Source organism: Salmo salar, chromosome 11, assembly GCF_965601325.2.
Source record: "Salmo salar chromosome 11, fSalSal1, whole genome shotgun sequence".
NCBI lineage: Eukaryota > Metazoa > Chordata > Actinopteri > Salmoniformes > Salmonidae > Salmo > Salmo salar.
The window spans coordinates 38247030-38262500 of NC_138301.1; the positions used below are offsets into that span (position 1 = coordinate 38247030).

Sequence of the window (15471 nt, forward strand, 5' to 3'; positions counted from 1 at the left end):
AACTGTGTCTGTGACTGTAAACGAACAAAGTAGATTATCTCTCAAACCTGCAGACCGGCCAAACACAGGTGTGCATCCCAAATTGCACCCTATTCCACAGGAGGCTGCTGAGGGGAGGACGGCTCATAATAATGTTTGACCTGTTTGATACCATTCCATTTATGCCTTTCCAGCCATTTCTATGAGCACGTCCTCCCCAATTAAGGTGCAGCCGGCTGCCTGTGTACAGTCCCCAAGTAGTGCACTACTTCCCTATGGGCCCTGGTCAAAGGTAGTTCACTACATAGGGAACAGGGTTCCATTTGGAACTCAGGTCACAGTTACAGCAAAACTAAAGGCCTCAAGGGAATTCTGGCAGTGACCGTAGTTACCAGACTCTTTTCAAGAAATCCTTTTCCAGGATATTTCCAGTTCTTCTCAGGTTTTTACCAAACACAACTCACTAGTTATCAAACACAACTCACTAGTTACCAAACACAACTCACTAGTTATCAAACACAACTCACTAGTTATCAAACACAACTCACTAGTTATCAAACACAACTCACTAGTTATCAAACACAACTCACTAGTTACCAAACACAACTCACTAGTTATCAAACACAACTCACTAGTTATCAAACACAACTCACTAGTTACCAAACACAACTCACTAGTTATCAAACACAACTCACTAGTTATCAAACACAACTCACTAGTTACCAAACACAACTCACTAGTTATCAAACACAACTCACTAGTTACCAAACACAACTCACTAGTTACCAAACACAACTCACTAGTTATCAAACACAACTCACTAGTTATCAAACACAACTCACTAGTTATCAAACACAACTCACTAGTTATCAAACACAACTCACTAGTTGATCGGAAAAAGCACCTTCAATCTACACAGATCTACTAGTGTATTATAGTGCTTCCTCCACTTGATATGTTCTACACAAATCCCTGGTCGTTTGGTTTTGAGGCTGTTTCCCTTTCTTTATGTACAGTATATGTGACTTAAAAGAGATGGCCCCTAGCTATCATCTGAAAAATACTCAGCAACAGAATTGGATGCTGCCTTGAAATATACTTTGTTATCAAAATAAAATGCATTTTGGTGTATCTTATATGATTAACCTGGAGTTATTTCCACAGAGTACTGTGAAGGTATGACCAGGGTGGATGCCTGGCCCCCCATCTCTCTCTTCCCTCATGTCTACCCCTGTCTCTCCTGCCCAGACCTTGGCTGGCTGTACTGCTGTGTTGATCTCTGTCCAACAGTTCTGCCTCGGAGCGTTGTTTAAGCAGTTGGCTTATCCCCCTCTCCCTCCTTCCCTCCTGTCCTTCCTCCTGTCTCTCTGCTCTCTTGCCATTCTTCCTTCACTAATGCCTTTTCCCCTCTCTCGCTCTCCCTCCCTCCTCTTCCCTCCTCTCTCTCTGTCTCCCTCTCCCTCCTCTTCCCCTCTCTCTCTCCCTCCCTCCCTCCTCTTCCCGCCTCTCTCTCTCCCTCCCTCCTCTTCCCCCCCTCTCTCTCTCTGTCTCCCTCTCCCTCCCTCCTCTTCCCCCCTCTCTCTCTGTCTCCCTCTCCCTCCCTCCTCTTCCCCCTCTCTCTCTCTGTCTCCCTCTCCCTCCCTCGTCTCCCTCTCCCTCCCTCCTCTTCCCCCTTCTCTCTCTGTCTCCCTCCCCCCCCCTCTCCCTCTCTGTCTCCCTCTCCCTCATTCATCTCCCCCTTTCTCTCTGTCTCCCTCTTCCTCCCTCATCTCCCCCCTCTCTGTCTCCCTCTTCCTCCCTCATCTCCCATCTCTCTGTCTCCCTCTTCCTCCCTCCTCCTTCCCCCTCTGGCCTGTTGCTCTCCTGCCCAAGTCATTGTTGGACTGCCTCTCCAACATTTCTGTCTGTGAGCAACCTGCCTGCCCTCTCTCTCTCTCCTTTCTCAACCTCCCCCCTTGACTCTTGCCTACCACTCTCGCATTCCCTCTCTCCCTCCTCTCCTCTTACCCTCCCTCCTCTCCTCTTGTCTATCCCTCTCCCCTCCCCTCTGGTTTCTTCCTCTCCTGTCCAAGTCACTGTTGGGCTCTGTCTCTAACTGCCCTGTGAGCAGCAGGTTGAATCAGTTGGCTGTTCAGGGAGTTTTAATGAGAAACTGAAAGGGTGAGAAACAGAGGCAGAGTCCCAAAGGGCACCCTATTCCCTACATAGTGCACAACTTTTTATCAGGGCCCGTAGGTCACAAGTCAACGGTAGTGTACTGTATAGGGAATAGGGTGCTATTTTGGATGCACATAGAAAAACAGCATTACGGTTCTCTGGTACTGGCCGGTCTCTCTCAGAGCTAAACCAGCTAGCACAAAGCCAAGAGAAACATGGGAGGTGGCATTGTCAAAATTAAGCTTGTTAACGTGTCTTTAACCTTTCAAACATGGTAGTGAGCCGCTCAACAGCGTGTGTACAACTCAAAGACTTAATTAGACCAAAAATCCCCAAAAGTCCCCACAAGGATAGTAAAACAAGGAAAATTCTCCCTCGTGGAGTTATGATTTCCCACGTCCCCATGAGGACAAAGGCTATTTTAACCTTAGGGGTTAGGTTCAGGGTTAAGGTTACAATTCTGGTTAGGGTAAGGGGTTAGTGGTTAAGTTTAGGGTTAGGGTTAAGATTAGGTTTATGGTAAGGGTTAGGGGTTAAGGAAAACAGGATTTTGAATGGAAATGAATTTTAGGTCCCCACGACGATAGAATAACATAACATGTGTGTGTGTGTGTGTGTGTGCGTGTTCATGTATGCATGCATATGAGCGTGTCAAGCATCCTTACCATGTTCATGACGGTGAGTAGGAATCTCTGCGCGGCCTCTGCCCCGTGGTACTGCACCATGTCTGAGTCTGCCACCACCACCGTCTCTACCGTATACAACCCATTCAGATGGATGGCATTCCTCCTTCTACGGCCCTCCTCCACTCCCTTCTGCCTCTTCTCCTTCTTCCTCACTAGCACAGGGGACAGAGACACACACATGATTGATATTTAATTGCTGTTCCACCATAGCCTGGTTCCAGATCACACCAAACCACTAGGAGTTTGCAAGACAACACAACAGATGTGGTACCAGGCTAGGCTTACTGCATCTTAACAAGACAACACAACAGATGTGGTACCAGGCTAGGCTTACTGCATCTTAACAAGACAACACAACAGATGTGGTGCCAGGCTAGGTTTACTACATCTTAACAAGACAACACAACAGATGTGGTACCAGGCTAGGTTTACTACATCTTAACAAGACAACACAACAGATGTGGTACCAGGCTAGGCTTACTGCATATTAACAAGAAAACACAACAGATGTGGTACCAGGCTAGGTTTACTTCATCTTAACAAGACAACACAACAGATGTGGTACCAGGCTAGGTTTACTGCATATTAACAAGAAAACACAACAGATGTGGTACCAGGCTAGGTTTACTTCATCTTAACAAGAAAACACAACAGATGTGGTACCAGGCTAGGCTTACTGCATATTAACAAGACAACACAACAGATGTGGTACCAGGCTAGGTTTACTTCATCTTAACAAGCCAAGCTGACAGGGACAAGAACAGAGACAATGCCAGCTACAGTAGACATTCCATTATACAGTCGTTGAGCTAAAGAATCCTTTATAGATACTTTGATTTGGGCATGACACAGCGTCTATTAGTTTTGGGTTAGAAAATGCTTAATAAGTTAGCGGTTGGTAACAGTAGCAATGTAAATAAAACCAGTGTGAAGCACTTCTCTCCATGACTGGAAACACATAAAAAAACACATTTTGTAATTTTGTGATTTGGGTGAACTAACCCTTTAAGTAAAGATGGATAACAGACTGACAGAAAGAAACCGACAGATAAAAAAAAAGATGGCCGTTCTGTATGAGATGCCATGAAGTTTCTCTCTCAAACAAACACACTTCTCACTACCTCTCTTTATTTCTTCTCTCCCTCTGCTTTAACTTACCCCAGTCCTCTGGAAGATACCACCACCACATACTCTATGACCAGAAGTTCTATTAGGCCTAATCATCTTAAATGAAATAGTTTCAGTACTCTAACCAATGTTATGAGAACAAGGCCGGTGTTGGCCCATTCGCTAAGTCGTTCCAGACTCAATGGGAACTCTAATGTCTTCCATTGGAAAGAAAAGGCACAGCTCCAGACTCAATGGGAACTCTAATGTCTTCCATTGGAAAGAAAAGGCACAGCTCCAGACTCAATGGGAACTCTAATGTCTTCCATTGGAAAGAAAAGGCACAGCTAGTTTACGTAAGAGTGGTGGAATAAACAATGGTAAAACCACTGCAGCAACAACAGGACTTCATGGGCCACATTAAAGGGCAAATCTGCAGTTCAAACAACAAGAAAGTGGTCAAATCAAATGATATTTGTCACATACACATGTTTAGCAGATGTTATTGCGGGTGTAGTGAAATGCTTGTGTTTCTAGCTCCAACAGTGCAGTAATATCTAACAATTCACAACAATACACACAATACACACAACCTAAAGTAAAATAATGGAATTAAGGAATATATAAATATTAGGATGAGCAATGTCAGAGTGGCATAGACTAAAATACAGTTGAATAGAATACAGTATATACATATGAGATGAGTAAAAATATGTAAACATTATTAAAGTCACTGATTGGGTAAACAGCTGAGGGACGGGGCTGGAGAAATGTAACCATCATCAAATTCATAGACAGAGGTATGGATGCAAGGACTGACTGTCATAATCGTCGTAGTGAGTGGACCAAAACGCAGCGGGTAAATGTATGCTCATCTTCTTTTATTGAAGAAAACAAAAACAAAAACACTTATACTTAAACAAACGACGAAAAACAGTCCTGTAAGGTTCACTGACAATACACGGAGACAACTTCCCACAAAACCCATGGAAAAACACCCCAACTAAATAGGACCTTCAATTAGAGGCAATGAGGAACAGCTGCCTCCAATTGAAGGTCAACCCAAGAAACTTAAACATAGAAATAGACACACTAGAACAAACATAGAAATATACTAACATAGAACATAAACCAAAAACCCCGAAACACATAAAACAAACACCCCCTGCCACGCCCTGACCAAACTACAATAACAAATAACCCCCTTTACTGGTCAGGACGTGACACTGACCATCATGAGATCAACATTATAGTTGTTCCTATGTTTTGAGGCTATACAGTATTTGTTTACAATTCCATTGTTTCCAAACAATGGCGTAAAACAAGCTTATATTTTGGGTTATGATGAGGTACAACAGTTGAACTAAGCTTATAAAACATATATTCTTAAAAAATCTATGAATATGTTAAATTGTAAAAGACTGAACTTCCCCTTTAAGGAGGACTTGCTGCACACACTAACTTCGGTTCTCATCAGAGACGCATGATTAACTAAAGACTGTGTGCTGTAATACCACCTCTAGCAAAACTGTGTGAGAGACCTTAGTAATAACAGATTGGGTAACACTACCATAAAGCCAACCGTCATAATACATTATGATGCGATAATGCATTATAATGCAGTTAATGCATTATGATGTGGTTATAATGCATTATGATATGGCTATAATGCATTACGATGTGGTTAATGCATTATGATGTAGTTACAATGCATTATAATGTGGTTAATGCATTATGATGTGGTTATAGTGCATTATGATGTGGTTAATGCATTATGATGTGGTTAATGCATTATGATGTGGTTATAATGCATTATAAAGCATGGATGATCTTCTTATAAAGTCTTATCATCTTTCCCTCGATCCTGACTAGTCTCCCAGTCCCTGCCGCTGAAAAACATCCCCACAGCATGATGCTGCCACCCCCATGTTTCACCGTAGGGATGGTGCCAGGTTTCCTCCAGACGTGACGCTTGGCATTCAGGCCAAAAAGTTCAATCTTAGTTTCATCAGACCAGAGAATCTTGTTTCTCATGTTCTGAGAGTCTTTAGGTGCCTTTTAGCAAACTCTAAGCGGGCTGTCATGTGCCTTTTACTGAAGTGGCTTCCATCTGCCCACTCAACCATAAAGACCTGATTGGTGGCGTGCTGCAGAGATGGATATCCTTCTGGAAGGTTCTCCCATCTCCACAGAGGAACTCTGGAGCTCTGTCAGAGACACCATCGGGTTCTTGGTCACCTCCCTGACCAAGGCCCTTCTCCCCCGATTGCTCAGTTTGGCCGGGCGGCCAGCTCTAGGAAGAGTCTTGGTGGTTCCAAACTTCTTTCACTTAAGAATGATGGAGGCCACTGTGTTCTTGGGGACCTTCAACGCTGCAGACATTTTTTGGTACCCTTCCCCAGATCTGTGCCTCGACACAATGCTGTCTCGGAGCTCTAGGGACAATTCCTTCGACCTCATGTCTTGGTTTTTGCTATGACAGGCACTGTCAACTGTGGGACCTTATATAGACAGGTGTGTGCCTTTCCAAATCATGTCCAATCAATTGAATTTACCACAGGTGGACTCCAATCAAGTTGTAGAAACATCTCAGGGATGAACAATGGAAACAGGATGCACCTGTGCTCAATTTCGAGTCTCATAGCTAAGGGTCTCAATATTTATGTAAATAAGGTAATTCTGTTTTTTATTTGTAATAATTGTGCAAAGATTTCGAAAAAACTGTTTTCGCTTTGTCATTATGGGGTATTGTGTGTAGATTGATTAATTTTATATTTTTATTTAAAATTTTAGAATAAGGCCATAACGTAAGAAAATGTGGAAAAAGTCAAGGGGTCTGAATAGTTTGGGGAAGGCATTGTATATGCAATGTGAGACGCATCTTACACTGATGATGTTGGCGACACGATTGTTCCTGACTCTGCAGATCAATACTCATGATCGATACTGTTGTTGCCATGGTTCCCTCTCTTCTTGAAGACTTTCAATAAGTATTTCAAGACTTTCAATTTCATAACACTGTAGACTGGCAGTAGGGTTGCAAAATTCCGCTAACTTTCCCCAAAGTCCCAGGTTTTCCAGAAATCCTGGTTTTTACGATTTCTGGAATCCTCCAACCAGGATTTCTGGAAAACCTGGGAATTTTGATAAAGTTAGCGGAATGTTAGAACTCTATCTGGGAGGATATCAGTTCTATTAAAGTAACAGCCATTTACATTTGGCTGAACTGTCTGAACTGTAACTTTTAAGAACACCCATGAGATATCCCCGTTAATGGAAGAAGGGCCATGTCATTCCATGTATTTAGTTAAATCAAACCTATTTTCCAGCATATATCTGGAGCTTGTTTCTAGCATGGCTTGCACACGCACACACACACACACACACACACACACACACACACACACACACACACACACACACACACACACACACACACACACACACACACACACACACACACACACACACACACACACTTCTGCAGAAACCAAACCATTGGTTGTGGAGGTATTGTTTGGTTAATCTGTTGTCTGTTAAGGTTGTATATCTGCGTGGACAAACACTGTGGAAAGATGTTTTGTTCTCAGAGAAGAAGAGTGCTTAGCTTGGGCAATGACAATACTGGACAACTGTGGAGACTCAGCGAATCAAAAGCCACAAAAGCCATACGGCTTGGGCATGGGAATGCCCAACAGTATGAGACTTATCCATGTGTTGTTGTGAACTTAAAGCTATGTTTATCGCATGTTCTTGTTTCTGTTTAGTGCATTGGAAAAGGCAAGATGAGAGAGATCTGTGAATCCCCCAGTTATCTGGTGTAAAAAACATGTCACACAAACACATTGCACAACTCTATTGGGTCACATGGAGAAAAACATTTGAAGTAGAACATGAGATAAAGACAAACATGAAAATCAGATCTCATGGAATTATAGTAATAATAACAATGTAATATATGTATACATACATTACTCTAGTATATCTGTAAAAACAGTACATGGTATACTTAACGACATTACTTCAAACACCGCAAGTAGCTTCTGACAAGAGGAAGATGGTACTCTCTTCAACCCTTCTCTCCCACTTCCTCTCCTCCTCTTCAACCCACCTCTCCCACTTCCTCTCCTCCTCTTCAACCCTCCTCTCCCACATCATCTCCTCCTCTTCAACCCACCTCTCCCACTTCCTCTCCTCCTCTTCAACCCTCCTCTCCCACTTCCTCTCCTCCTCTTCAACTCTCCTCTCCCACTTCCTCTCCTCCTCTTCAAACCTCCTCTCCCACTTCCTCTCCTCCGCTTCAACCCATCTCTCCCACTTCCTCTACTCCTCTTCAACCCTCCTCTCCCACTTCCTCTCCTCTTCTTCAACCCTCCTCTCCCACTTCCTCTCCTCCTCTTCAACCCACCTCTCCCACTTCCTCTCCTCCTCTTCAACCCTCCTCACCTAATTCCTCTCCTCCTCTTCAACCCTCCGCTCCCACTTCCTCTCCTCTTCTTCAACCCTCCTCTCCCACTTCCTCTCCTCCTCTTCAATCCTCCTCTCCCTCTGCTCCTCTTTGACCCCTCTCTTTAGTCTGCTCCTCTTCAATCCCTCTTTCCCTCCTCCACTTCATCTCTCAAGCATCTGGTACAGATGTCCCTACACTCTATCACCCTGTAATGTGACAGATAACCACTCTACAGGTGTGGGCAGCCTTCCCACCTAGACCCTACTGTGTCCATGACAACGTAGGCTTGACAGAGGGCTCATGGCAACCAGGCCAACTTCTGACCAATCGGCGGCCAAGGAACTTAAATCGGAATGATACCTTCACTGATGATTCTTTGCACTTCACTCTTCACTGTCTGTGGACAAATGGATATCTGTCTGTAGGCATGTGAGAGCAGCATATACAACGGACAAGGAAAGATTTTTTTCTGTATTCAAAGAGAAATCTCACAAACAACGTATCAACCAATCGCCATTTCAATAGCAGTATTTCTAAGACAAGGTCCTTCTCAAAGATTGGAGAACAAAATAAAGCTGAGGAAAAAACTCCTTCATATAAAAGCAAGCCTGAAGGCGACATGTGCTTCTTCCTCACGCTGTAATGTGATATCTCACAAACAACGTATCAATCAAATGTCGTTTGAATAGCACTATTTTCAGAAATTAGTGTATTTGTCACAGAACGCTTAACAAAGAAAACCCATATTGAAACTAATAGCCCAAACCTATAGGGCGAACAACAACAGTACTGACTAACTCCCTTAACCTTCTGTCATCAGTCTCATCACCATGCACATCCCACCCAGACAGCAATAAAAGAGGTATTGATGAAGAGCAATAAAGACAACTCCCTTCCTCCCTTTGCAGTGGCCTATACCACAGTCACCAGAGAAGAAAACCAATAACAAGAACAATATTGAGACAAACACAAAACTGCTTTGAACCCAAAGGTCTAAGTTGAGCACAAAGTTGCAACCCAAATGGCACCCTAGTCCCTTTATAGTGCACTACTTCTGACCAGGGTCCATAGGGCTCTGGTCAACAGTGGTCCACTTTGTAGGGAATAAGGGGCCATTTGGGACAGCCCCAACTTGTTTCTGAGTCATACTGAGACAAATTACGGCCTGCTTTGAAATCTTGAGACTAACACACAGCAGGGGACGATAAAATCTGCCGACTCAACAGTTAGCCAGTGCTGCTGCTGTTATGGGTCTGAAGCAAAGTCCTCTAATCCTGATGTGTAATAACTTTGGATAAACTGATTGAGGTCCACATCGGCAAAATATAGGAGGACAGAGTGTCTAGATCGACACGAGGGTTGCAACATCTCTGTAACTTTCCCAAAACCCCCAGTCATTTTTCAACCCTAAGAGACACATCTGGGTTCTGAGACCTCTCCAGTTCATTACACTCTACATGGAGATAGAAGCCCATTATAAAGGTCCAATAGATAGGATCCAGCCTAGACCTAGGTCCTAGACGACAACCAGACTCCACAGTCACTGTATGGCAGAGAGGTGCCCACATAAAGAGATCACTCAAAGATACCTTTTTTTCTCACACCTTAGAAGTGTTATACTGGTGAACTATCCATTTAAGAGCTGTCCTTTAAAGGGGATCAATCATTCACTCAAAGAATCTAAGTTTGCCAGACATTTCCATTCCTCATGTGTCCTGTCCTAATTGGCATCTGATTGATGTTCTAGAATCGACCGGCTTGCATCCCAAATGGAACCCTATTCCCTACATAGTGCACTACAATTGGCCCTGGTGGGCCCTGGTCAAAAGGACTACACTCATTAGGGAATAGTGTGCCATTTGGGTTACAGACAGGAGATACATCAGTCCAATCAGAGCATCACTCCAAAGAGAATCCTTTAACAACTTTAATGAGAGAATCCTTTAGATGTTGGAGACAAGTGGAGCATTAATGCTTCAGCTGTCACACCCCATCTCTTTGATGTGTCTGAGAGGGGCTGGAGAAGGAACAGCAAGCTCTAATTGATGTGTCTGAGAGGGGCTGGAGAAGGAACAGCAAGCTCTAATTGATGTGTCTGAGAGGGACTGGAGAAGGAACAGCAAGCTCTAATTGATGTGTCTGAGAAGGACTGGAGAAGGAACAGCAAGCTCTAATTGATGTATCTGAGAGGGACTGGAGAAGGAACAGCAAGCTCTAATTGATGTGTCTGAGAGGGACTGGAGAAGGAACAGCAAGCTCTAATTGATGTGTCTGAGAGGGACTGGAGAAGGAACAGCAAGCTCTAATTGATGTGTCTGAGAAGGGCTGGAGAAGGAACAGCAAGCTCTAATTGATGTGTCTGAGAGGGACTGGAGAAGGAACAGCAAGCTCTAATTGATGTGTCTGAGAAGGGCTGGAGAAGGAACAGCAAGCTCTAATTGATGTGTCTGCGAGGGGCTTGAGAAGGAACAGCAAGCTCTAATTGATGTGTCTGAGAGGGACTGGAGAAGGAACAGCAAGCTCTAATTGATGTGTCTGAGAAGGGCTGGAGAAGGAACAGCAAGCTCTAATTGATGTGTCTGAGAGGGACTGGAGAAGGAACAGCAAGCTCTAATTGATGTGTCTGAGAAGGGCTGGAGAAGGAACAGCAAGCTCTAATTGATGTGTCTGAGAGGGACTGGAGAAGGAACAGAAAGCTCTAATTGATGTGTCTGAGAGGGACTGGAGAAGGAACAGCAAGCTCTAATTGATGTGTCTAAGAGGGACTGGAAAAGGAACAGCAAGCTCTAATTGATGTGTCTGAGAGGAGCTGGAGAAGGAACAGCAAGCTCTAATTGATGTGTCTGAGAGGGGCTGGAGAAGGAACAGCAAGCTCTAATTGATGTGTCTGAGAGGGACTGGAGAAGGAACAGCAAGCTCTAATTGATGTGTCTGAGAGGGACTGGAGAAGGAACAGCAAGCTCTAATTGCTCTGTCTGAGGGGGGCTGGAGAAGTAACAGCAAGCTTTAATTGATGTGTCTGAGAGGGGCTGGAGAAGGAACAGCAAGCTCTAATTGATGTGTCTGAGAGGGACTGGAGAAGGAACAGCAAGCTCTAATTGATGTGTCTGAGAGGGGATTGAGAAGGAACAGCAAGCTCTAATTGATGTGTCTGAGAGAGGCTTGAGAAGGAACAGCAAGCTCTAATTGATGTGTCTGAGAGGGACTGGAGAAGGAACAGCAAGCTCTAATTGATGTGTCTGAGAGGGACTGGAGAAGGAACAGCAAGCTCTAATTGATCTGTCTGAGAGGGGCTGGAGAAGGAACAGCAAGCTTTAATTGATGTGTCTGAGAGGGGCTGGAGAAGGAACAGCAAGCTCTAATTGATGTGTCTGAGAGGGACTGGAGAAGGAACAGCAAGCTCTAATTGATGTGTCTGAGAGGGGCTGGAGAAGGAACAGCAAGCTCTAATTGATGTGTCTGAGAGGGACTGGAGAAGGAACAGCAAGCTCTAATTGATATGTCTGAGAGGGGCTGGAGAAGGAACAGCAAGCTCTAATTGATGTGTCTGAGAGGGGCTTGAAAAGGAACAGCAAGCTCTAATTGATGTGTCTGAGAGGGGCTGGAGAAGGAACAGCAAGCTCTAATTGATGTGTCTGAGAGGGACTGGAGAAGGAACAGCAAGCTCTAATTGATGTGTCTGAGAAGGACTGGAGAAGGAACAGCAAGCTCTAATTGATGTATCTGAGAGGGACTGGAGAAGGAACAGCAAGCTCTAATTGATGTGTCTGAGAGGGACTGGAGAAGGAACAGCAAGCTCTAATTGATGTGTCTGAGAGGGACTGGAGAAGGAACAGCAAGCTCTAATTGATGTGTCTGAGAAGGGCTGGAGAAGGAACAGCAAGCTCTAATTGATGTGTCTGAGAGGGACTGGAGAAGGAACAGCAAGCTCTAATTGATGTGTCTGAGAAGGGCTGGAGAAGGAACAGCAAGCTCTAATTGATGTGTCTGAGAGGGGCTGGAGAAGGAACAGCAAGCTCTAATTGATGTGTCTGAGAGGGACTGGAGAAGGAACAGCAAGCTCTAATTGATGTGTCTGAGAAGGGCTGGAGAAGGAACAGCAAGCTCTAATTGATGTGTCTGAGAGGGACTGGAGAAGGAACAGCAAGCTCTAATTGATGTGTCTGAGAAGGGCTGGAGAAGGAACAGCAAGCTCTAATTGATGTGTCTGAGAGGGACTGGAGAAGGAACAGAAAGCTCTAATTGATGTGTCTGAGAGGGACTGGAGAAGGAACAGCAAGCTCTAATTGATGTGTCTAAGAGGGACTGGAAAAGGAACAGCAAGCTCTAATTGATGTGTCTGAGAGGAGCTGGAGAAGGAACAGCAACCTCTAATTGATGTGTCTGAGAGGGGCTGGAGAAGGAACAGCAAGCTCTAATTGATGTGTCTGAGAGGGACTGGAGAAGGAACAGCAAGCTCTAATTGATGTGTCTGAGAGGGACTGGAGAAGGAACAGCAAGCTCTAATTGCTCTGTCTGAGGGGGGCTGGAGAAGTAACAGCAAGCTTTAATTGATGTGTCTGAGAGGGGCTGGAGAAGGAACAGCAAGCTCTAATTGATGTGTCTGAGAGGGACTGGAGAAGGAACAGCAAGCTCTAATTGATGTGTCTGAGAGGGGATTGAGAAGGAACAGCAAGCTCTAATTGATGTGTCTGAGAGAGGCTTGAGAAGGAACAGCAAGCTCTAATTGATGTGTCTGAGAGGGACTGGAGAAGGAACAGCAAGCTCTAATTGATGTGTCTGAGAGGGACTGGAGAAGGAACAGCAAGCTCTAATTGATCTGTCTGAGAGGGGCTGGAGAAGGAACAGCAAGCTTTAATTGATGTGTCTGAGAGGGGCTGGAGAAGGAACAGCAAGCTCTAATTGATGTGTCTGAGAGGGACTGGAGAAGGAACAGCAAGCTCTAATTGATGTGTCTGAGAGGGGCTGGAGAAGGAACAGCAAGCTCTAATTGATGTGTCTGAGAGGGACTGGAGAAGGAACAGCAAGCTCTAATTGATATGTCTGAGAGGGGCTGGAGAAGGAACAGCAAGCTCTAATTGATGTGTCTGAGAGGGGCTTGAAAAGGAACAGCAAGCTCTAATTGATGTGTCTGAGAGGGGCTGGAGAAGGAACAGCAAGCTCTAATTGATATGTCTGAGAGGGACTGGAGAAGGAACAGCAAGCTCTAATTGATGTGTCTGAGAGGGACTGGAGAAGGAACAGCAAGCTCTAATTGATGTGTCTGAGAGGGGCTTGAAAAGGAACAGCAAGCTCTAATTGATATGTCTGAGAGGGGCTGGAGAAGGAACAGCAAGCTCTAATTGATGTGTCTGAGAGGGACTGGAGAAGGAACAGCAAGCTCTAATTGATGTGTCTGAGAGGGACTGGAGAAGGAACAGCAAGCTCTAATTGATGTGTCTGAGAGGGGCTTGAGAAGGAACAGCAAGCTCTAATTGATGTGTCTGAGAAGGGCTGGAGAAGGAACAGCAAGCTCTAATTGATCTGTCTGAGAGGGGCTGGTGAAGGAACAGCAAGCTCTAATTGATGTGTCTGAGAGGGGCTGGTGAAGGAACAGCAAGCTCTAATTGATGTGTCTGAGAGGGGCTGGTGAAGGAACAGCAAGCTCTAATTGATGTGTCTGAGAGGGACTGGAGAAGGAACAGCAAGCTCTAATTGATGTGTCTGAGAGGGACTGGAGAAGGAACAGCAAGCTCTAACTGATGTGTCTGAGAGGGGCTTGAGAGGGAAGAGCAAGCTCTAATTGATATGTCTGAGAGGGGCTGGAGAAGGAACAGCAAGCTCTAATTGATGTGTCTGAGAGGGGCTTGAGAAGGAACAGCAAGCTCTAATTGATGTGTCTGAGAGGGGCTGGAGAAGGAACAGCAAGCTCTAATTGATGTGTCTGAGAGGGGCTTGAGAAGGAACAGCAAGCTCTAATTGATGTGTCTGAGAGGGACTGGAGAAGGAACAGCAAGCTCTAATTGATGTGCCTGAGAGGGACTGGAGAAGGAACAGCAAGCTCTAATTGATATGTCTGAGAGGGGCTGGAGAAGGAACAGCAAGCTCTAATTGATGTGTCTGAGAGGGACTGGAGAAGGAACAGCAAGCTCTAATTGATGTGTCTGAGAGGGGCTTGAGAAGGAACAGCAAGCTCTAATTGATGTGTCTGAGAGGGACTGGAGAAGGAACAGCAAGCTCTAATTGATGTGTCTGAGAGGGGCTGGAGAAGGAACAGCAAGCTCTAATTCAGTGGCATTCAAAGTCGTCTGATAACCAGATTTTAATCAGGTACAGAGGATTTATTCATGATGACGTCTGGATGTCATGGAAGACGTCATAGTGAGGTTGTTAGCCGGTCACAATCAACAGCTCAAACCTGGACATCCATCTATCCATCCCCCCACAATAGGACAAGCTAAGGAACAATAATATCCTGTATGTCAGAATTACTTACTACAACCTCTATCAAGAGGTCTGGACCTGAATGGAAATGGAGGCGGTCCGCTGTCAGTGGAGGACGCCACTTTAAAGTACAGTGATGCACTTTAGCACTGATTTCAGATCATTTTCCCAAAGCAGAAAACACTAGTACGTCTGCCTTTGGGCGGGTCCAAGTACAGCCATAACAGATAACAAGTCTACTGTTGTTTTAACCTACACCTTCTCCTGCTGACCACATGACCGTCTCAGACTCATAAAGCAGGAATATCATCACCCACGGCAACACGGCCACCTGCATAATAATAATAAAACTGTCTCCCAGCTCATTGGTCAAGAGCAGGGTGCTTGATAGCTAAGATCGTGATATAAGATTGTGCTAGATTTCCATAAATTATACTTTTGGATAGAGAAATAGAAATCCACACACTGTAACCCAGCCTGCCACAAAACCTTACCACACCCTTACACACTCACACACATACACACACACAGACATCTACACAATCACGCATGCACACACACATGCATACAAAGATATCTACACAAAAATGATCGCCATCACACGCACACGGACACACACACACTCACACACACAGGCACCCACGCACACACGGACACACACACACTCAC

At 44.8% G+C, this 15471-nt stretch overlaps 1 protein-coding gene across 2 annotated transcripts in view; it reads right to left on the reverse strand.

The window, feature by feature from the left end:
• Positions 1–15471, reverse strand: part of LOC106591416 (A disintegrin and metalloproteinase with thrombospondin motifs 17) — a 199407-nt gene that overhangs the window by 154483 nt on the left and 29453 nt on the right. For both annotated transcript variants that reach the window (XM_082957904.1, XM_082957903.1), the window contains exon 4: positions 2802–2974. In XM_082957904.1, the coding sequence (XP_082814030.1) occupies positions 2802–2974 (173 nt within the window). The remainder of the gene's footprint in view (positions 1–2801; positions 2975–15471) is intronic.